The sequence below is a fragment of the Halichoerus grypus genome, chromosome 7 (genome assembly GCF_964656455.1).
Source record: "Halichoerus grypus chromosome 7, mHalGry1.hap1.1, whole genome shotgun sequence".
NCBI lineage: Eukaryota > Metazoa > Chordata > Mammalia > Carnivora > Phocidae > Halichoerus > Halichoerus grypus.
Window position 1 is genome coordinate 109,682,728 of NC_135718.1, and position 24,052 is coordinate 109,706,779.

Consider the following 24,052-nt stretch of genomic DNA (forward strand, 5'->3'; position numbering starts at 1 on the left):
TAAAAAAAAAGATAGTAGGAAGGGAAAAATGAAGGGGGGGAAATCGTATGGGGAGACGAACCATGAGAGACTATGGACTCTGAGAAACAAACTGAGGGTTCTAGAGGGGAGGGGGGTGGGGGATGGGTTAGCCTGGTGGTGGTATTAAAGAGGGCACGTATTGAATGGAGCACTGGGTATATGCAAACAATGAATCATGGAACATTACATCAAAAACTAATGATGTAATATATTGTGATTAACATAAAATAATAAAATAAAATTTAAAAAATGCAGAGCAGACATTTTTCCTCTAATGTTTTAAAAGAGACATTTCTTTTTACATGCTGTTAACTGCTGTGGTATAACTATTAATTGCAGGTTTTTTTTTCTATCAATAGAATAAAACTTCTTGTTGTGCCATAAAAAAAAAAAAAAGGTCCTAGAGTATGAACTTACCCAACAGATTGTTGCCCCACTTTGTAGAAATTTCTCCAGTTATTCTATTACTAAGATATTCAGTCAACTCTGACTATTCAAATTTTCAATATCGTGATCAATATGTGATCCAGATCAACAGGACTAAAATCTATGAAAATAAACCATCACTTTGAACATTTTTAAAAATAGATAATAAGGATTTGTTACATGCAACTTCCATCTACATACACAACTTTATTTTTGGAAGCCTGAGCCATCTATAACATAAGCAGGGCTAAACAAGGCAGCTGGTGATTTCATTTTAGTCAGAAACATAATAGGCATAATGGCAGCAGAGGTGGCTGCTCTGGTCTTAAATGCAGATGGACTGTTTGCGTCTTTTATTCATAATGGTTGCTCAGTGTTCTCTGGAAGATCAGGAAGCTGTGTCTCACCCTAATCACTGAAGTAATGAAAGGAGATACCCGCAGCAAGGACTGCAACCGCAAATGCTGCAATCACACCTACAAGTAAAACAAACACAAAACAAATGGAAATGGAATGAGCGAAAGAAAGGCTTAACTGGTCCTAGGCTCTGAAATGTAGGCAATGATGGGCCTAAACAACAAGATGCACCTGCACAAACATGTATGCTTATACACACATGTATATGTATTAAAAGCCAGCCAAGTCTTAGGAGGAAAACACAGCAATACGTTGAATATATGGCAAAGGCTGGACTGGTAATCATGTACTTCCCCACTTAGCAAAACCTTCAAAAAAGAAAAAAAAAAAGTATCTCTCTTACACACATGTGCACTCACACACATTTGAGAGAAAAACTCACATATACTTTAAAAAAGTTTCTATAAATATGCACACTGACATTCCAGCCATCTTATGGTACCTAGCTTAAACCAAAAGACAGCTCCAATGGGCAGCGGGTCTCAAACATGACAAGGCAAAGTCATCTGTGTAACTATTCAAACTAAAAAACTCAAGATTCTACCATTATAAAATCTAAGAATTAGTAAGTTTGTGTTGGCAACTTTTAGTTTTACTTATTTTTTCCTGATAACTGTAAGTTAACCAAAACAAAGCCGACCAGAGCAGTCCAGACAGACACACACATACACACACACTTCGGTACAAAGAATTTAGGTAATTAGGGCGTCTGGGTGGCTCAGTTGGTTAAGCGGCTGCCTTCGGCTCGGGTCATGGTCCTGGAGTCCCGGGATCGAGTCCCACATCGGGCTCCCTGCTCGGCGGGGAGTCTGCTTCTCCCTCTGACCCTCCTCCCTCTCATGCTCTCTGTCTCTCGTTCTCTCTCTCTCAAATAAATAAATAAAATCTTTAAAAAAAAAAAAAAAAAAAAAAAGAATTTAGGTAATTATCTAATGAGTAAGTGCCAAGAAAAATCTTCTGGCTTCTAACAGTCAAAAGTCTTAATGCTTATAAAGCATTTTTCAAATTGGCATTCCACTTAACAACAGTCTACATGTTCTTTAATCAATATGTCTGAACAATGTTGAAGTGATTGCCACGCTTCTTGGAGCCTTTAAAATTCTAAAGTTCATTACAAATTTCCAGACTTGAATTTGACTTTTTTCATAGAACACGTATCAAAATCTCCTACAATAGCAGTTTTTCAAAGAACACCAGTCTGAAAAGCATTGGCCCAACTATAATAACTGATTCCCGAAACTCAACAAGTTTTTCTTGTAAAAACACAAAAAGTGGGGTGCCTGGGTGGTTAAGTCATTAAGCATCCAACTCTTGATTTCAGCTGAGGTCATAATCTCAGGGTTGTGAGATCGAGCCCCACATCAGGCTCTGCACCGGTGTGGAGCCTGCTTAAGATTCTCTCTCTCTGTCTGCCCCGCCCACCCCCTCTAAAAACAAACAAACACGCCAAAAAAAATTAATAGAAAGTGTCATGTTTGAGAGCAATTGCGATAATGCATTATTTATAAATCCTTCCATCTCTTCCATCTTCAGGGACTAGCACTTTCCATAATAATAAATACAGGCTTAATCTAGCACCTCTAAGAAAGCAAAATGTAATGGAAACAATTTTAAAATAATGAGAAAACTCAAATCCAAAATACCATCTTTTCAATGTTATAAAAGAAATTATATACCTATGTTTTGCTGAATTTTCAATATTACTGTAGCTTTAATTGGTTGCTTTGGTTGTTCATCATCTGTGTTGTCCAATGAAGCTTCAGTATTCATAGAGTAACTCATACAAGCTGCAAGAGGATAATAACAATCAATCCTAAATAAAATGGGAATAATTCCCATTTTAAAATGAGTTTTAAAGAAGAACATTATAAGGAACATATTATCAAAAAAAATTCAGTCTTCTATATTTCCAGTTTCTAGTTTTCTCAAGGATTATAACACCTTAGTTCTAGATTACATTAGCCTACCAGCTTCATTTTTCCCCTAACTTCATCTATAGATCAAAAAGTTGAATAAATAGTACAGTTTTAGTCATGTTAACACACATACAATTTTGGTTTTTCTATTAGTAAATATCAGTACCAAAAAACCTTTTTTGGGGGGCCACCAAAATCCTTATTTCAGATAACAAATACAAATAATGGATGAAGCATGAATTACACTTATTTGCTACGGATTTTTTTACTTGAGTACTTGTATTTAAAGAGCACAAAAATTAACAAATAATACATTATATGTTAATAAAAAAATAAAGAGCACAAAAATGGTTTTTCATGATATATTACTTATACATTTAATATTGAATTGTTATATGCAAGTCATGCTCTAGTATGTCAAATTTTCTGCACAAGTAATTTACTTCTATAAAAAAATATTTCATTGCTCTATTTTCATTTTTAATCTGTCATACAAAATCATACTGATTTGATACAAATCTGAGATAATTTTACTGAAGCAGAGTATTTTTCAAGGATGAGTAAGACGTTGTCATAACAATTTATTTATGTTTGTTTTTGGTGGGAGCTTCTGGGATTTTAATTCAAATCTCAGACACTTTGTCATTTTACTAGTATCTGAAATTTAAATGCAAATAACATATGATTCGATAGGAAATTAGATCTTAAGCATTCCTTAAAATCAGGTAATTTTAACTTCAGACAAGCCCCAAATTAATCATGTAAGAAAGTAACCTTTTTGAGCAACTGCCAACAAAAGAGAAAACAAGGGCAATAATGAATGCATGCTAAGTTGTAAATGTGTTCAATTTCATTCCAAGCTGTTGATAGTTAGGCAGGACTATTTAGATGCTTAAAATAAAATGTTACAACTTAAACTCCTTAGTTGTCTTCTTCCAATCCCTGAATACTGAAGTAATGAGGTTTCACTATACTCAGTGATTTAGTCATAAAAATACATGTTCATTATTACTTCTCTTTCCTTTATAATTAAATTATCAATGTTTAACCAAACAACAAATATTAATTAGTTCTGATATAAAGACAGAATTGGCAAAGATGAGTTTCACCCGATTTTAAAGGTGCGTCTTCAAATTTTTAGCTGATACTGTAGATAAAGTGCATCTGAATTACTAACTTAATATCTAGTAGGAGATGACTAATGCACTTAAGAAATTTTAAAGCCATAGTTATCCCTCACCTTAAGTGAGTCATTTTGACAAACAAATTGTTCTTCATCCCTTAAGTCATTTAAAAGTATGTTATTTTAAGGTATTTACCTGGCAAAATATGTATTTCAAACATAGCAACTACTTGGCAAGTATATTATAGAATAAAAACAATTAAATAATAATCAGCAAATAATAACATCAAATACTTAGAAAATAAAGCCAGATTCTTATAACAAGTTTAACACCCCTAAATGTATAGTAATTTTCATTTTTTTAAAAATATCTTATTTATTTGACAGAGAGCGAGACAGCGAGAGAGGGAACACAAGCAGGGGGAGTGGGAGAGGGAGAAGCAGGCTTCCCACTGAGCAGGGAGCCCAATGTGGGGCTCGATCCCAGGACCTTGGGATCATGACCTGAGCCAAAGGCAGACGCTTAACGACTGAGCCACCCAGGTGCCCCTCAATTTTTGAACTTTAACATTTGAACTCCACCTTTTATGGTTTATTATATATGAAAACCCTAATTTCAAATATATAGGAAAATTTATACATACTATAAAATATTACTTTTATACTTTAATGTTAATATTCTTTATTATAATTCAGAAAGTTCATTATTTAAATGTCTTATAATAATACTAGTTAATATCACCTTACAGTTATGTATCTCTTTTTGTTTAGAAAGTATTTTCCCTAATGTTTGTACTAAATTCTCTTAACACCAAGAGAATCTGGGATTCGGAGGGGGATTATTTAAAGTTACACAGATGTAAGTGGCATACCTGGACTCAGTTAAAATACTATCTTCATAAAATTATGCATCTAATATTTTTAGTAAATTAATGAAAAATTAATATTTATTAATAATCCATTATTTTTATTAATAAAATTTATTTTTGAGTAATTAATGAATGAGTAAGGGAGTGAATGAGTAAGTGAATATAATTCTAAACGAATAGGATGTCATGAAAAATCACTTTATTTTTCTATTAAAATGTTTATGTTTTTACCCTATCCTATAATCTGGGAATATGTTATTTTGCTATTAAAAATATGCTAATTACCAAATCATTTCTTCTAATTCAACAAATATTTGAAAAAGCAAAACTAATATAATTCTAGACAAGTCATATTCTTGGTCACAATACATCTGATGCCAGTGTTCAATTCCTGAAAAGCCTAGAGTTACTTTTATTGCATTCATCCTTCAAAATGAACTCAAATGTCACTTGCTTTCAGAAGCTTTCTCTAACCCCATAAAAGGATAATCCCTGTGCTAAATGTTCTGATAATTCTGTTCATCCTTCTATTATAGAACTAATCACTTTATTTAGAGTAACCCATTTCTCTGTATTTCCCTCTAGACTGTGAACTTCTTCAGAGTCAGAACTGTGTATTTGATCTCTAGAACCCTAATGCTTAAAATAGAGTAGTCAATCAATCACTCAGTTAGGATTTATATAAGTTTCAAAAACAGGAAAGAGTCCTTAAAGAATCATATTTAACATAATGAAGCAGTATCTTCAATACATTATATAATATTAGAAAAATATATAATCTAGAGATTATGAGTTTGATACAGCATACATTCAAGTATATACACCTAAACTTTCCACAAATTGCTGTTTTGTTTCCTTTGTGCAATATTAAACTCTTCCTATTCAGTTTATCTATCTTTATAATAGATTACCAGCATAAAAAAATATAGACAGAAAATAATTTTAAAATACAGTGTGAAATATACAACTAAGTACCAATATTAAAAGCTTATAAAAAATCAAAATCCACAAGACTAATGAACATTTATATATCATCAAGATTAAAAAGTGGATTTTTAAATACTTCAATTACTAGCTCATACTAATATTTAACATGGTACAGTATTAATGATAAAGCTTACTGAAGGAAAGCTGAAAAACAGGATTAAAATATATTTAGTATACATATAAACGATAAAAACAATTCATTAGAGAATAGCATTTAAATTTGATAATAATAGCTAAGAAGTATATTATCTTGATATAAATAAGTCTTTTAATTATTTGCAAGGATATTTCAAAGAATTCTAAGAATCATTCAAAACTAGGGAGCTTTTAATATATTTGGGATTATCCACTGAATACTACAGAGTATCAATTTATACAATAGATGTGTGCTTTCAATTAAAGTGAAACATAAAGCAGTAATAATAAACAATGAAAAAATGGAAACAGTTTACTAAAATCGAAAATACTAATGTCAAAACTTGGTTACTGTAGATTGTTATCGCTAACCTACAGTCAAAATATTTTCTTCTCATTGAATAATTAACAAAATCACTGGAAACTCTAAAATTTTAATCATTAATGGTAAGTTCTTACTCTTATGACCTTACTACATGTTCTGCATAATTAACAGTGCATACATATATCTTCCAAATCAGGCTTTTTAAGGAAAGGAATCTCGTCTTTGATTTTTTATCTATCACATTGCCTTGAACAGAGCAAATGCTTAATAAATATCTGATAAATAGACATACTAAATGCTGTCAACTAGAATTAAAATGTCTAGTGCTGCATAATGTCATATGTTTTAAATGTTCTATACCCCTTAAAATGTTCCGAATTATATCACCATAGAGCTATGACTATCATACCCTTTTTAAATGTACATGTTCAGTTGTAGTGCCCTACACAAGCCTTAAAAACCTTGTATCTGGCTAGATGTAAACTTTACAATTTTTCAAGCATAAAATAAGTGAAAAAAAGATGTGCAATAATTTCCAAAAAATGGCCTATTTAGTATATATCAGTCAATTATTAACAAATATTTAAGAATACCTATCATGTTTGAGGCATAGAGCTGAGTACAGAGAAACATTCTAGGTACTTACTCTCAAAAATCTGACAGTCCGGGCGCCTGAGTGGCTCGGGCAGTTAAGCGCCTGCCTTCAGCTCAGGTAATGGTCACAGGGTCCTGAGATGGAGCCCTGCATTGAGCTCCCTGCTCAGCGGGGAGCCTGCTTCTCCTCCCCACTCCTGCTCTCTCTCGCTATCTCTGTCACTATTTCTGTCTCTTTCTCTCAAATAAATAAATAAAATCTTTAAAAAAATAATCTAAATGAAATCTCTCTCTCCCTAAGTTTTTATATCTGATTTTTAAAGTAAGTTGTAAAAATAATTAGTCAAAAAATAAAAAAATAATAAAGTAAGTTGTGATTGGGTCAAATTTTGCATACAATGCTACCCTTTAATCTTTCATGAATGTAATACACACTAAAAGTGTGACAAGTAATTCAAAAAGAATATGAAAACCATCTACTATAATAACAGATCCAAGATTCTAGCCAACAAGTGAGAAATTATACTGACAGAAGATGAAATTAAACCAGAATAATGTAACATCATTCACTTAAGTCAAAAAAATTTTTGAATGATGCAATGAAGATGGCCATGCTAAAATAAATATCTAGACCATGGAAAGTAGTAGTTCTATAGTCTGTGTTGGTTAGGTCCCATGGAAAGGAATTGTTAGAAAAAAGCACAGACTCTAGAACCAAATTGCTTAAGTTTAAATTCTAGCTCCACCATTTACTAGCTGTGTAACCCTGGAAAAATTATTTGACCTTTCTGAGCTTCAATTCTCTCATCTGGAAAATGGGACTAAGAATAGTATCTACATCATAGGGCTATTGTAAGAATTAAATGATTTAGTATTTGTAAGGCTCTTAAAACCGTGCCTATACATAGTAGGTTCTATATAAATAATAGCTAATAATATTATTAGAATATTAGGTTGAATTCAGGGTAATTTATTTAAAGAAAGGCAAACCAAAGTATATTTAAAGAAGTAGTTTTTAATCTTTCTTAGGTCACCAACCCTTTAATCTTTTTCCAGAAAAAAATTATATAATTACTTTTAAGTGGTTTGTGGACCTCCTGAAAGCCAGCTATGACCCCAAAGGTTATGGGTACCACAGGTTAAAAATTCCTAATCTATAAAAAGACAAACAAGGTGGTAAGAAAGAATGAGATCTGGAAACTATAATAAAGAGACCAGTTAAAGGACTGTGCAAATATTTGGCTTCAACATACTTAAGAGCATGATAGTTGACCTCAAATTCAAAAGCATGGCCTCAGTAAAAAAGTACTCATGTTTTACTGCTCCAGATTACTGAATAAGGTGTTAGTTATAGGAAGACAGACTGTTATTTGGAATAAGGAAGAATACAGTCTAAATCCCCATCTCCTAGGAATATAAATTTCAATGTTAAAAGAAAGAGGATGAACTAGGTCAACTCTAGTGATCCCAAGTAAAATTCATTCAGATTATCAACAACAGAATGGGTCAAGAACTATTGTCAGGCAATAGAGACAAAAGTGAACAAAACAATCAAAAATCCCTACCCTGATGACTCTAAATCTGGTTGGCAGAGATAGTGCAGCCACTAATCTGGGAAAACATATTTCAGAAAGCAGCAAACATGTTTACCAGTTTACTTTCAAAGTACCCATCAGTTAGGGAATATACTATAGCTATCCCTTAAAAAATGATAGTTTTCAAAGGATTAAAACACAGATGCTCTTTTAACATCAGATACTGAGCAATTTGAAGTATTTTTTTTCTTTAAAATAAGCTTACTGTTCCACATCATAATTAATACTAACCTGGAGTTGTTGAGAAAAAAAAGAAAAAGAAAACAAAACAACAAACTCACTGGTCTCCAACTAATCTAAGACTTTACTGACAGATTTGATATTCACCAGTGAAATACTTACTTGACTCATCATTGTAACAAGAGTACTCTGAATCAAATACTCTTATGGTGGGGGCAGGAATTAGTTAAGTCACAGAAAAATAATTAAGAAGTTAGAATTAGAAAAAAGACTTATAAATTGTTATATTCAAATTTCATAAACATCCACATTCAAAAGCAACCTAAAGACTTTCTACTATTATATCAGAAATCTGAAGTTCGATAAATAGCTACATACTCGATATTTATTGATATTTGCAAATAATTACTTTTATCACATATTTTTAAATGTTTCAGGAAGCCTGTCATAAACTTATACACTTATTTATAGATATATTTTCATATCTTTCTCTCACTAGACACAAAACAAAAGCAAAGCAAAGCAAAGCAAAACAAAACAAAAACAGCCTTCTAAATAAATAATATATGTTAAAAAAAAAAAAAGAAGATAGTAGGAAGGGAAAAATGAAGGGGGGGAAATCGGAGGGGGAGACAAACCATGAGAGACTATGGACTCTGAGAAACAAACTGAGGGTTCTAGAGGGGAGGGGGGAGGGGGGATTGGTTAGCCTGGTGATGGGTATTAAGGAGGGCACGTATTGAAAGGAGCACTGGGTGTTATACGCAAACAATGAATCATGGAACACTACATCAAAAACCAATGATGTAATGTATGGTGATTAACATAAAATAATGAAATAAAATTTTTTAAAAAGTCACAATTAAGAATTAAAAAAAAAAATGACTCAAGTGTAGTTATCAAAGACCACAAAGGTAACAAGCACACCAGAGACCAGTTCCTCACCTTACTTTCATTGTGACTGAACGTTACCCACCTAACTCAACAGCCAGAGACCCACAAAGGAGATTAATTCAAGAAGTGGAAAAGGGAAGTCAGATCACAAAATGGCGCCTTGAAACAACATCTGTGCTTCAAGTGTTTTGCAAGTTGGCCCTAATTTCAATAAAAATATATTTTGATGGAATCAGTATTTTGTGATAAAAACTGGGACAAGAATAAACTGTGCAATATTAAAAAAAAAAAAAAGTAACAAAAAAAAGAATGTAAGGTCAAATGTGAAAGTGACATTTAGGAGGAGAAACTGTTACATAATTAGATAGTATGGCAAATCTATGCTCTATAAAAATAATCTTGATCTAATGTTTGGAACTGCCCATTTAACCTTAGTATCCCAATTACGTGAAGGGGTAAGAAAATAAAGCCCACTAGTATCGAAAAGATGTTTAATAAACTGTTTAAAAATGCTTAACCAAACAATTAAGATAGTGAATTTTAAGAAAACTTCTCTTATAATAAAAGAAACACCTAAAAGCTATGTATTTCCACCTATTTAAAGCTGAACTTGTTTTATGAAGATCTACTTGCTAGGCTTAGAAAAACCTTAAGTAACTTAAATTTTGGTAGAATTTTCCAGGAAAACACTGACTGCATGTTTCTATCTGTAGAAATTAACAGGCACATTTTTAAATGCCTCAAAAATATCAAACCGAACTAGTGTTAAAGAAATCTAAAGACATCCTTAAACCAGATGCCTTATAGGTCATCTTAGCAAAAGTCTAATCAGGTTCTTAAGTAACATCATATAATTACCTGTGTTTATTTCCTCTGCAATTTCCAAATCTTCTATTTGAATCATATGATCTAACATCTCTATAAAATGGTCTCTCATTTCTTCAGCTGACTCATCACCAAATTTATAATCACATAACATTACAGTGGATCCCGGAATGGGGACGAAAACTCGGTGAGGGAGGATATGAAACTCTTTTTCAGAATCTAAAAGGAGATAGAACATTATCAATATTTAGATAGGTCTGTCACTAGCATCAGTGATATATTTGTATATGAAATATACACTAATAAAAATAAAACCTAAAAGGCCTTTTTATGTCTTAATTGATTGGACACAGAATTGCTCTTACTGAATTCTGCTTTACCTCAATACTCCTGGCCTCTGCAAGGGACTAAATGATACTCCTATGAAATGTAAACTTAACCACTGCCTTCAAATGTGAAGGTATTGTTAGTTATACATTCTTTCTTTCTTTTTTTTTTAAGTTATATATTCTTGTATTATCCACTGTCCTATGAAGGAATACCCAGGAGAATTTTGTCCCTGGTCTCAGAAATTGTTGTTTTTCTTGTTTAACCATACAAGCACCGCATTTTATAAATATTTCTCTTCTTCATGCAAGTTTGGAGTCAAATTAGTGGCCCACCTACATCAAATGTATAGGAAAATTGAATAGCATTCATTTTGCACTAATCTTACCACTGACTTCATCTTACCAGGACATCAAGATACATGCTTTGTATACTCATCTTACTACCAACTCCATCCTACTTTCTTTTTCATTTTCCTCTTGCCTCATTCTTATTGCTAATAATTTTTATCTTGTTAAATTGTAATACCTTTTTGTAATCAGCTTTAAGTTATCTTTAGAAAAAATAATCTGGATCTAAATAATAAATGTTTCATTCTTTGAATACTCACAAAGTAAAATACAATATTCCCCCCAATTTCTAACATTGTCACTGTTCTACATGAACACATAATTATTGTTTGGTTCAACACCATCATTCTATTGAACTATTAACAAAGATAGAGATTTTGTGTAAAGAACCACCTCTTTCAGCAATGGATATGATTAAGCAGCCAATGTACAGATCAAGTAGAAAACTAGGGCTCACTTTAAAAGCAATCTACATTTCCTTATCAAGAAACTAGTGGTAGCTTTAGCTTTACAAACAAAAGATGATGAAGAATGCCTTAAGTGTCACAGAAAATGCTATGACTTAAATTAGTGTTCCTGCAGATTCTGCTTATCTTGTTGTCATATGAGAACTGGGAGAAGAATTTTACTTTGACCAGGCTGCCTCCTAGCGGTAAAATTATATTACTGCAATTTTTACTGTAGCATGTATATTGTCCACACATTGAAATTAGGGATGTACTATTTTATTTTGGGCTACAGTTTCTTAAAACAGGTTAAGTTCAAAACTTTCAAAGATGGCTACAATATATATGTGTAACTGGCATGCAAAATTTTAAAACTATTTCAAGCTGCATTAATTCTCGTTTTCCTGAAAAAGAAATAAATTTCTTTGGTATAAAATCAAACGTGAAAGCAGTAGTTGCGATCATTTTAAATTACTCATTTAAAAAAAGAACTTATAATTTTCAAATTAAAAAGTTAAATTAGACGCGCCTGGGTGGCTCAGTCGTTAAGCGTCTGCCTTCGGCTCAGGTCATGATCCCAGGGTCCTGGGATCGAGCCCCATATCGGGCTCCTTGCTCAGTAGAGAGCCTGCTTCTCCCTCTCCCTCTGCCTGCTGCTCTCCCTACTTGTGCTATCTCTGTTAAATAAATAAATAAAAATCTTCAAAAAAAAAAAGTTAAATTAGCCACTTAGTATCTAAATAAAACCAAGTTTTTTTCTGGTTGGTCTGAGGTTAAAAAAGGGAGGATCTTTTAAAAAAACATTTCTCACAAAGTATTCTAAGAATCCTTTAGGAATATTCCCACAGCAGAGCATCTAGTTAAACGTTATTTGAAGTAAGTTCAAAACAGAGAAAAAAATTCAAGGCAATATAAGAATGGGTTTTTTACTGGTTAAGAACAGAATCCTAACTCATACTGGAGTATTATAGAAAATTGTGTACAATAGTTGAGATCTGAGTTGATTCTTGAAGGATAAGTAGACATTTGTATGAAGCAAAGAGAAGTGCCATCTAGAGAGCAAAACCACGACCAAAGGCAAAGAGGAATACAAATATGTTCTCAGAGGACAAGTGATATGGATGGATATGAATATAGGAATGGAAGAAGGTAAGAGTCTTCAATTTTCACAATGAGTAGGTTATCTGCTGAGAGTAATTTGGTTAAGACTGAATGTAGGCTGAGAGAAGCTCCGGAATTCTTAAGGGGAATCTGAGAAGGGGAAGACCATAATAAGTTAAAGGAATGATTGGACTTATATTTTTTATTGTCATTCAACTACATCCAGTTCTTTCATCTGGATAGCCAGAATTCAGAGACTATGTTTATTTTAAAGATTAGGAATGTAAAGTTAATATGCCCTTTGCAGACTTCCTTAAACATGCAAAAAAACCCTCTAGTTCAGGTTAATTTCATGGCATACATTCTACATTTTACCAAATTACAAATACATAAAATCTTACCAGTATAGAAGAAAGATAAGTAAAATGAAGACTAAATCTAAAATCTAACAATTTGGTATATATGTGTTCAACTTCAAATTTTACTTTTGTTTGTATTATTACTTGCAATTTATTCTTTTATTGTGGTATCTTAAGATCAACTAACATGTTGCTGAAATAATTCTGTTACTAAAGTTTAAAAATATATATATTTATACTTGCTTTCTTTTCGAAATACAATGATACACTTCCCAAAAATTAAAGTTAGGAAAATTTAAAGACAATTATCAAATAATTCTCTTTATCATCTCCAATATAATAGTAACTACCACTTACTGAACATATAGTTTACCAATTTGTATCAGGGGCTTTACAAACATCATCTTTTTTAATCTCACAACCTCAAAGATTATCTACTATAATCCCTGTTTTCTAGATAAGACAATGGATGCTTGGATGGACTAAATCATTGGTCCAAAGTGACTCAGCTAATGGTAGAGTAGACACAGAACCCAACCAAATATGTTAGTCACTGCTTTTTTTCCAACAAACTACAGTGACCATTCTCTTCACACAGGCCTCAAAGGCCACTCAACTACCAGTGAAAACTTTTATTTTTAAAAAATTTAGGAAGAGGTAACATTAGATAACGTTAACTTCTAATACATCAAATTTAATGTATAAATATCACAACTGCTGTGGGAAGTAATTGTACTGCTTGAACATCAGCAAAAATTTAAAAATACTAGCTCACTCAATATAAAGTAATACCAAGACAGTCATATAATACCAGTTTACAAAGCACTGTTAAATGGAATAGAGTATTGAACTAATGTGTATAATAGGGTAGATTTTGGCACTAATGGTGAATGCATCCCCACGTCCCTGAAAATCCTAAAATTCACAGTTCAGTTGTAGCACATACTGTTGCTCAAAAAGTGAAGTAATGTTTAGCACCACGAGAGTTATCACATACACAAAGTAGTAAAAACAAGGCCACCCTAACACGAGGCTGATGGGCTGACCGGGTGACTGACTGATCAGGTTTTACATACTTTCCAAAACAAAAATCTCAATCCAATTGTTGCATGTAAGATTCAAATTCATGTCTCAGAAAAACTGTACATTAGTAAATGGAACTTCAGGGTTATTTGTGAGTATAGGAAGGACAAATGTTAAATCTGGCAATTCCGCTAATCTATCATATTAGGAATATAAAAATTATGACTAGTCCACCAAACCTAATATACTACCTATCAATAGTACTACAAGAAGTGTATTACATAGTTACATAGAGTTTTTCCTATTAACATAAAAATATTCCCTTAACTAGCTAATGTATATGTTTCAATTATGTACATACTCAACTGTGAATTGCAAGTGCAATCGCACCTGAATGGTAGGAAGGTAGAGAAAAATGTGTAACTTCAAAAAGCATACTCAGTATTATAATTTTCTTTTGGAGTAAAAATATTATTATTAATACAAATTATGGAAATGGTATAGTTTATAATTTTCAAAACGGAATAATATAAAAGGTTAAGACACCATGACCCAGGCTTTTTAAAATCTGATAGAGTGTTAGAGTAATAATGAGTATATAAATTGGTATTCAAAAAAATTTGGTATTAATAGATCAATTGTATATATACCATAAATTAATACCTATTAAAAATTTATTATATAATACTTAACACTAATAAATAAATATTTTTATTTTGAATAATATTTTTTTTAAATCTCAGATTTAATTAAAAAACATTAGCTTTAAAACGTTAACAAAAGGGCACCTGGGTGGCTCAGTTTAAGTGGCTGCCTTCAGCTCAGGTCATGATCTCAAGGTCCTGAGATCAAGCCCCATGTAAGGCTCCATGCTCAGTGGGGAGCCTGCTTTTCTCCCTCTGCTGCTTCCCCGCTTGTGCTCTCTCTCTCTCAAATAAATAAAATCTTAAAAATAAAATTAAATTAAATTAAAAAGTTAATAGTTTATCCATTCTGGCAGAAATTCATGCAGAATTTTTTTTTAAAATCCTCCCTGAGACTGTTAAAAGTTGACAGATTTGTTATTATAAGGTGTTCCAAACATCTTTTTTTTGGGTGGCAACTGAAAAACTGTCATTCACTAAGAAAAGTAAAAGATGCCATAGTGTTATAAAAGATAGATCTGGGTAGTTACAAAAGATGATGTATCTATTACATTTTGACATCCTATTACTGTATCAATTGAACACACACAAAAAATGTTAATTTTATACTCATAACTTTTTTTTCTGGAATTTCATTCAAAAGCAGATCCTCAAATAGCATTTCACAACGATCTGCAACTGTATTCAATATATCTCTCTTCATTGCCTATGAAAAAACAAAACAAATTACAATAAGAAATAAAACCCATTACTTTAGATTTGTACTATTTTATTACCACCCTCCCCCAACATAATTGACTTTCCTATATAATCATGTCCACTAAAATAACTGGTACATCATTCCATTTTTTAATGTCCATTTATTTAACATGCTTATTAACACATTAACAGTTTAATAGCAAATTTGCTTAACCTTCATTTAAATAATTAAAACCAAATAAATGAATGAAATTTTCCATCTAAAGAAATAATGCTAGTGTTCCAAATTAGGAAATGTATAACTATGGCAGAAGTGCCAGTCATCATTTTTAAAATTTCTGGATAGAAATTTTACAGATTACAGAATATTACCTAATAATACTTCCAATGAATACTCTTCTTGTTGTTTAAAAAGTTTAATTTCCCTCCAAAGAAATGATTTCAAATGCACTAATATATCACAACTGTGGAGCACTGAATAAATTTGTATAATCATCAGTTTAAAACAGACATCCTACCTATGAAAATCTTGGGACCAATTACATGGTATATTTGGACTAGCCAATAGATTGGGACTTGATTATCAGTTAAAATCAAATTCATAATTATGAAATCTGAGATTGAGAAAAATTTTAGGATTTTTGAATAGTTACATCAACATGCTTCTGTTTTTCATATACCAGTTATTCCTTTTGTACCTGCACAGCATCTTTAACCTTGGGTTTATTGCTATGAATATAGGCTCTGCATTTCACAGCACCCTTAAGGTTTACAGAGCCACTGCAGATCTGGACTGTGGCTGTGGATCTGCGGTCCAAATTCAGAAGCTGAAAGACAAAATCTCTTTAAGTTCTAATAGCCAGCAATTAACTATATGAAACACTTAAAAATTATATAAGTCATTTCATGAAGCAAGATAGAATTTTTGACTGAACCAAGTGTTTGAAAATATTTCCCATAAATTATTAAAAGGCCTTCATAGTCCTCCTTACTAAGTTATATATTATTTTCTGAGTATTTTAAATGTACTCTGATGTTAAACACAACTACATCTAAATTTTTTCTTACTAACATGACCATCTAAAATACCATTCTTTATTTAACATATTCACTAAAAATATATTATTTGCAGATTACTCAGTTAAATACTGTTAAGATAAAAGATGTGTAAAGAAGACATATATATATATTTAGTACATAAGACATATATATATATTTAGTACATCCTGTGTAGTAGGATATATAAGGTATGCAATATAAGATTTGCACAAAAATAACTGGAATAACAGAGGTTGTGTAAAATTTGGTAAAATGATAAGCAGTGTAAAGACACTTATTTATACACTTTTGACACTTAACTTCCATAGACTAAAAGTAATGCTATATGTTCCCCAGCAGCAAAAAGGCAAGTCAACTGAGGTTGTCGCCAGAAAATAACATGAGTGGTTGTAAGCAGTCACTTCCATTTACAAGCTCATTCTTCCGTAATCTAAGGAGTGTTAATTCATGCTTGGTTTCAAGATGTTTCACAGATGTTTTTAACCTTATTATTTTAATAAATGCCCAAACAAGGAGAGCATTAAAACAGTGAAAGTACTACTGGAAGCCTATAAATCACAATGGAAACAAAAATTGTGATTTTAAAAAAGGATACCCCATAAGTGAGACATGGTAAAAATAAAAATTCTAAGTATACCTAGAATAAATAGGGTCAATTCTGAAGAACAAAAACAAATCATGCAACTTATGAATAGTGTTATATGTGCCTCTGCAAAAAGAGTAATCAGGAACTGAGGAGGAAAAATGGTGAAGAAAATGAAAGACTTAATATGTAGCTACTGAACAGTCAATGTCTAATGTAATTCAAGGAAAGCTAGTTTGTTTTTTTTGTGTTGTTTTTTTTTTAAGAATTTAAACTTAAACACAGTCAAGTTCTTATTGGTAAGAAATTTGTCACAGACTGAATAGTTTAAAAGGTTCCAAGTCTGTTTAAAAAAATGTCTTTCATCAAACCAAACAGCAGGGTGATAATGCTCATATTGTATCTGGAATAAGCTTCCTATGATACTCGTAGAGATCATCTATATATCAATAAGGTGAAGGTGGAGGGAGAGTACTGGGCTTCCCTTATCCACTATGCGGAACTTTACTATTGATGAAACTATTCCATTTTGGAACATAATGCCCTATTTTATATATTTAATATCTAGCATATGTTTTATAGTATATAACACACTTATAATAATATATAACATAACATAATATAACACTACCTAATATTATATAACATATAATAGCGCCCTTAATTAGGGCACTATTTTCCAAAAAGGACTAGACTATATATTACAGACTACATACACACACGCAGAATTTTCAAAAGATGTAAGGATTAACTTACTCCTTTCTGGTAGAAATGTACCTGTGTTCTACAAATGTCAACTCCTCTTGGTTTCTTTGGACTTAGGAACAAAGTAGCTTACAAAGAGACTCTGGGAACCTAATTTGGTCATAAGTGGAGGAATTTCTGTGACAATGATATAGTATTTTGGAAAAGAAAAGATTCCTCTGGTTATGATGACCAAAAGAAACTTTACATAAGTGGTAGCATTTGGGGTAGATCTTAAAGTACAGACAGGATTCTGACTGTCTGAATGACAGAGAAAAGATGGTACTGGCAAGACACATGGCTCAGAAAATAAATACGATTTTAAAGGCATAGAAAGCAAACCTCTGAAACAGTAAGTATGAAATTAATGAATAGGCATGCTGCGGCTATGAAGAGCCTTGAATTAGACTTTTCTAAGTAGTCAGTGTAGAGCACCTAAGAAATTTTAAACAAGGAGATTAACACAATCAGTGCCTAACCCTTATACATACTCAATAAATCTTTTCTAAAAAACACTAATAAGTAATTAACAAGTGAATGAATGCAAACTGTGACTCAGATAGGATAATCTGACGGTTTATATGTAGGATAGACTGGAAATATAGAAGATACTCCAAGAGACATACAAATAAAGGTATCAGGATTTTCAGAAAAAGAATCACTCTGGACAAGAATGAACAGAGACCAGTTAAGAGTTATATGTAATAATATAGGTAAATTAATAACATTGTAAGACTAGTGGCAGTTAAGACCGTAAGGAAAATAGAAGATGAACTTAACACTGCAAAGGAAAAATCAACAAGACTTGATGGAGGTTAAGCAGGAGGAAAGTGACATCAAATATTTATTGACTACTTATTACATATTAGTCATTTTAAAGTTTCAAGCTGGCTGACCAGTGGAATGATTGATAAAAAGATATTATACTGTATAATAATAAATATTATAATAAATTATCTCTCATAATATTATCTCTCCTTTCTCTTTTCCCGTAGTCTACACATCTACCAACTCCAATTTTATCACTAAAATAATTTTAAGTAAATTATTTAAAAAACCAAAAGGTCATGTAAGCATATCTAGTAAAAAGCATATAGATACAGGAATAGATTTAAAATAAAGGACACATCTAGGGGTGCCTGGGTGGCTCAGTCGTTAAGTGTCTGCCTTTGGCTCAGGTCATGATCCCAGGGTCCTGGGATTGAGCCCCGCATCGGGCTCCCTGCTCGGCCAGGAGCCTGCTTCTCCCTCTCCCACTCCCCCTGCTTGTGTTCCCTCTCTAGCTGTCTCTCTCTCTCTCTCTCTCTCTGTCAAATAAATAAAATAAAATCTTTAAAGAAAATAAAATAAAGGACACATCTAAACTCAAAGGTACTAAGAAGAGAAATTGAGAACTCATATTGAGTGCCATTAAGTCCAATGACAATTTAGTAAATACTATTGCCAAACACAGAGAAGGAAGAAAAGAAATTAAAAAGTCCTCCTATGCAAATTACCTTTAAATCTATTCTACTTAGTTAAAAAAAAATACAATATTTGTATTTGTACAAAACATACAATAAAAAATATCCTGTTCTGCATGCGTTCTTTTAGGAATAATTAGTGGCTTTAACTTTTTATTCTTCAAGATACCCGACTTTCAATTCTGAAGAGATGTGTAATTTAAAACAACTATATAAAAATATAAAAGTTGCTAATAATATGTGATTTTTACCAAATCAGAGGAGGTATAAATATACTTCAAAATTAAGTATATGACAACTCTTGGCACATCTCTGCATACATCTTTTTAAGTTGTTAAGAACTACAACTTTGCTCATAAAACCTACAACCCAAAATATCACACACACATACATGTATGTATGTGTTATTTATATATGTTATATATATAAAATACATATATATTTTTAAATTGCTCTCTACTTGATGCTAAAATGTTAATAGCCTTGAGGCAAAAGACCAAAATAGGTTTTATTAACATAATGCTTCTTGGAAATAAATTTCCTAGAACTAGACATTTATTACACTTCACATCTCTAAAATTCTTTGACTCTCTAATTATAAATATAAAAACCAAAACAATTTTATTATGATTATTCTAAAAAATAAAGTATTTTAGATAAGTAGTATTTTAAAATATTTACCAACTGTGTTAGCACTTTGACATCAAAAGGATGACTAGTTGCTTGAACATTTCCTCTAGAAGATTTTTTCTGAAAAAACACAAAAGTTAAAAAACTAGATTACTGAGACTGGAGTGGAATACAAAAGACAATTTAGGAACTATCTTACATATATTAAGTAACTTACAGGAAAAGAAAGTCTTATTATTTGTTTTATATTGGCTTTTTCTATAAATATGTTACTTTGTGTATTGTCTATCAATCAGTGTACACTCTTAAAAACCATTAATTCCCTACTTTTATTCCTCTAAAGTAAGGATTGGCAAACTATGGCTATAGGTCAAATCCAGACCACTTCTAGTCTTTGTAAATAAAGTTTTACAGAACGCAATCAAAATCATTCATTTACATGTTATCTGTGGCTGCTTGTTGAATAGTTGCCAGAGACCATGTGGCCCACCAAGTCTAAAATATTTACTATTTGGTTTTTTACATAAAGTTCACTGACCTTTGCACTAAAGGGAGAGATTACCAAAGTTCCTCTTCAGATAGATCAAAGCTATTTTAGAAACCTGTATAGATCCCTTCTATAAAATGGTCAAACAGTCTTTTAAACTGCTATCAAAGTAGAACATGTACCTTTAGTTTTAAGCAAGCAGTTTACAATTGGGAAATTAGATAGAATTTAGATGACACTCCCTTCTTCAGATTTCAGGATTCCAATTAATTCAGAAATAATCTCCAATCATTCTCTGAAAAAAACATTTATTTGCCCTTTACTTTAAAAGACCTTAGAAATAAAAAAAAAAGACCTTAGAAATAAGAAGTAGACGGAAACTGTTTTCAGGAAGGCAAGAACTAAAGAAAAGTCACCTTTTATTTTTCCTTAAGCACAAATAATTTCATAAGTAAGATGATTTTCTCTCAACTCACCTGTCCTTCTAATAGATCACAATCTTCATCTTTAACTTGTCCATTAATCAAATAAACGCCATTTTCTATTTGCTTAGCCCAGCGTGCAAGTCCATTCTTAAAAGGAACACAACATGGATATCTTTCAGATATAATGTCATCTCAATTAAACTCCCTAGGGCCCACTTTTTTTCCACCTAATATACTCAAATGTTAATGTGGTAATCAGTAACATGGTATTTTATTTTTTGAGTTAACATTTTGCCATTTTTTTCTTCACATATTTTTAAAAAATTTTTGCATATAGTTGACACACAATATTACATTAGTTTCAGGTATACAACATAGTGACCCAATTTATTTATACTTATGCTATGCTCACAAGTGTAGCTACCATCTGTCACTACACAACACTATTACAATATCACTGACTATATTCCCTATGCTTGCTTTTATTCCGTCTCATAAACAACAAAAAAAAGTATTATCCCCAAATTTTGGCAACTTAGCCATATTTAATAATAGTTTTTCTAATCTTTATCCCAAACTAACATTCATATCACACACTTAGGAGGCTTAATAACTACATGATCACAGTCAAATAAAATTCAATAATTCCCATTATATTAAAAGTGAGAAAAGAGAAAGAACCTCAAGAACAAATATATAAAGCAGTACTAAAGAGGAAAAAATAAGCAAGTTCCATTTGCTTCCTTCAATAGGAAAAAAGAAGAGAACTGAAATAAGAACAAAAGAATGGTACAGAAATACAAAAGAGGACTGGAAAGGAGAAAATAAAACTAAAGACCAAGAGGAAAAAAAAAAAGACCAAACAGTATACCTTTTTATATAATTATATTTTATGTAACTATATTTTACAATGTACTTAATTGCATGTTAATCAAGAAATATTTATGGAGCACCTATTATGCTAAATACATTAGTATTATAATGCTGTCCTATCTCTAAATTTCTAATTTGGCTGGAGTAATAAATTAGTCACCCATAATAATATCATCATAATTAGCATGTAATTTTTGAGGATTACAAAATGAATGGCGTAGACAACCAAAATAAAAGCAGATTATCTGTTCAGTGATCACTAAAGAAAATTCATTTTGCCCTAATACCTTTGTATTTTTCTCCAGAGTATAGCTGACAGAAGTGGTAGACAGTGGGATGTGAATATTAATATGAACTGTACACTCTAATGAAAGCCATGAAGTTGATAGTCCATTTTGATACTTCCAATCTGCTGGTTTTGCTGAACTCTTTAGCAGTGGGGAAGGTGGAAAAACATAAAATATGTGATTTAGGTAAAATACACGGATCAATAAAATATAAAATGTACAACCTAATAAATCATACAAGCTGATATCTAACATATTTGGCCAACTTCTTTCATTAAAGGGCAACAGGTTAAAACTAAATAGAAATAAAGCATGCATTAAATTCACTATCCTTCAATACATTCCAGACAGCCTTGGCAACTCCATCCCCCAGTGCTAGGTTAAAAAGAATCAGTTCTCTGGTTCTCATCTGTAACTTTGACGGTGTCAATTCAGAAGCTTCTGTGTGGAGCAAATAACCACTGAATGACTATCAGGTGCCAGATGTTCTCCTTTCTGTCCTATCCTCTCTTAACACAATACTGCGAAGTTACTTTTTCATATTGCTTTTAGACACCTTAGCAAAATGTTAGTCTGGATTCTGCTAGTAGGTAGCTTGCTTACTAGGCAACGTAACTACCAAAAGCCCAGATGCTTTTACTACCAACCTCTCAAATATAATACTAAATGCATAAATAGGTAGGGGGAGCTTAAGAAAAATATTTGAACAACAACAAAAACTTTTTTCCTTGCTTGTAATGAAATTAATCATATTTCAAAACAAAAAGTGCAGGTGGTTGTAGACATCAATAAGAAGTGAAAGCACTGAAAACTTTTAAAACTAAATAATTGAATTTTATTTTAAAAATACTCTGTAATACAAAAATCTTTAAAAAGCAATTTTTCTTACCTTTGGATCATGGATATCATAAGTTCGACAAAATATTCTTTACTGATTAAGGATAGAAATAACCAAAAAAAGAGAATTCTTGATAATCAAAAGAAAATAAACTATCAAAAAATAAAAATAAAGTACATGCATCCAAGAGTTTTTATAAAATCATACCACTTCGTATACTTAAAGATATACATATATATTTATATGTATGTTTGCACAAATACACATACAACTTGTAAATAAACATATATACGTTCATATTTTGTATAAACTAATATATATGTACACAAAAACTGTTCTGACTATAATACTTGTGGTGCTTTAAACTATTCCCTATTGCTTAAAATCCTGCTAATCACAATGAATAGAATGGAAGCACTTGCAAAATTTTCCTCAAATATACACCCTCTATAACAAATAGGAGTGCTGTCTTGAATGGAGTCAAGTCTGAAAATGTTTATTGGGTCAAAGGGCCTGTAAATGAGTTACAAGCTCAGCTTCTGCAGGAATGATCAGTTTTTGAATTTTGTCTTTTGCAAGTCCTAATTTACTGGTCCCTTGCACTGCTTCGCTCCCTTGGTGTGGCTGCCTCTGGTACTCTTGCCCTGGCAAGATGTAGAGGAAAGAAGCTAAGGAGGCCCTAAGGAGGCTTTTAGTGTCACTTGATCTTGGCTAAAGACATAAAAATTTCTTGGATGTCCTACACTGTCCAGCTCAGTATTATCTGTGCTCTGAATTGGACATTTTGAACTGGAGGTGAAAATTTAACATGATAAAAGCCATTACTTTGCCTAAGCTGTCAGATGGGCATCGACTCTCTTGTAGAGGACCTACTAAGCATCAAAAAATGGGGTAGTTGGCTGGTAAAGAGCTCAGAATCCCCAGTCCTTGCCACCTTTCTTAAACTCTTTAACAACCCTAAGACACGATTAACGACCATTATTTCTATTATTATTATTGGCAGTCCTAATTATGTGTTATTTGAAGGAAAAACTTCCAAATTATGCCTGTTTTTAAAATACAATTTAAATAAATGTTTCGGGAAAAAACTGCAGGAACATTATTTTGATATCATATACTTTAAAATATAAACACCTAAATAAAAGATACTTTTTTGTAGAAGAACAAATGTGAAGTGTCACTCGTTCTGAGATCTCCTCTTCTGTGAAATTCCACAATCTCCTTTTATTCATAGATTTTTCCATAGCAAATACTAGCTGAAAGAGAGCAAAACACACATCAACTTAATGCAAAATAAGAGAACAAAAGTGAGTGCAGAAAAAAGATAATTATAATGTCTCTAAGCTCCTAATTAGCTTTAAAATTCCATGATTCTATCATTAAATTTTATTTTCTTCAAAAGAAAGA

The 24,052-nt window shown here is 31.8% G+C and overlaps 1 protein-coding gene across 3 annotated transcripts in view; it reads right to left on the reverse strand.

The window, feature by feature from the left end:
* Positions 1 to 634: 634 nt before the first annotated feature.
* Positions 635 to 24,052, reverse strand: part of ODR4 (odr-4 GPCR localization factor homolog) — a 34,386-nt gene continuing 10,968 nt past the window's right edge. For all 3 annotated transcript variants that reach the window (XM_078078044.1, XM_078078045.1, XM_078078046.1), the window contains 10 exons: positions 23,795 to 23,901; positions 22,697 to 22,733; positions 21,808 to 21,948; positions 20,699 to 20,794; positions 19,787 to 19,855; positions 15,955 to 16,083; positions 15,173 to 15,263; positions 10,341 to 10,526; positions 2,541 to 2,651; positions 635 to 923 (listed from right to left, as the gene is read on the reverse strand). In XM_078078044.1, coding sequence (XP_077934170.1) covers positions 856 to 923; positions 2,541 to 2,651; positions 10,341 to 10,526; positions 15,173 to 15,263; positions 15,955 to 16,083; positions 19,787 to 19,855; positions 20,699 to 20,794; positions 21,808 to 21,948; positions 22,697 to 22,733; positions 23,795 to 23,901 — 1,035 coding nt within the window. In that variant the 3' untranslated portion in view covers positions 635 to 855. The remainder of the gene's footprint in view (positions 924 to 2,540; positions 2,652 to 10,340; positions 10,527 to 15,172; positions 15,264 to 15,954; positions 16,084 to 19,786; positions 19,856 to 20,698; positions 20,795 to 21,807; positions 21,949 to 22,696; positions 22,734 to 23,794; positions 23,902 to 24,052) is intronic.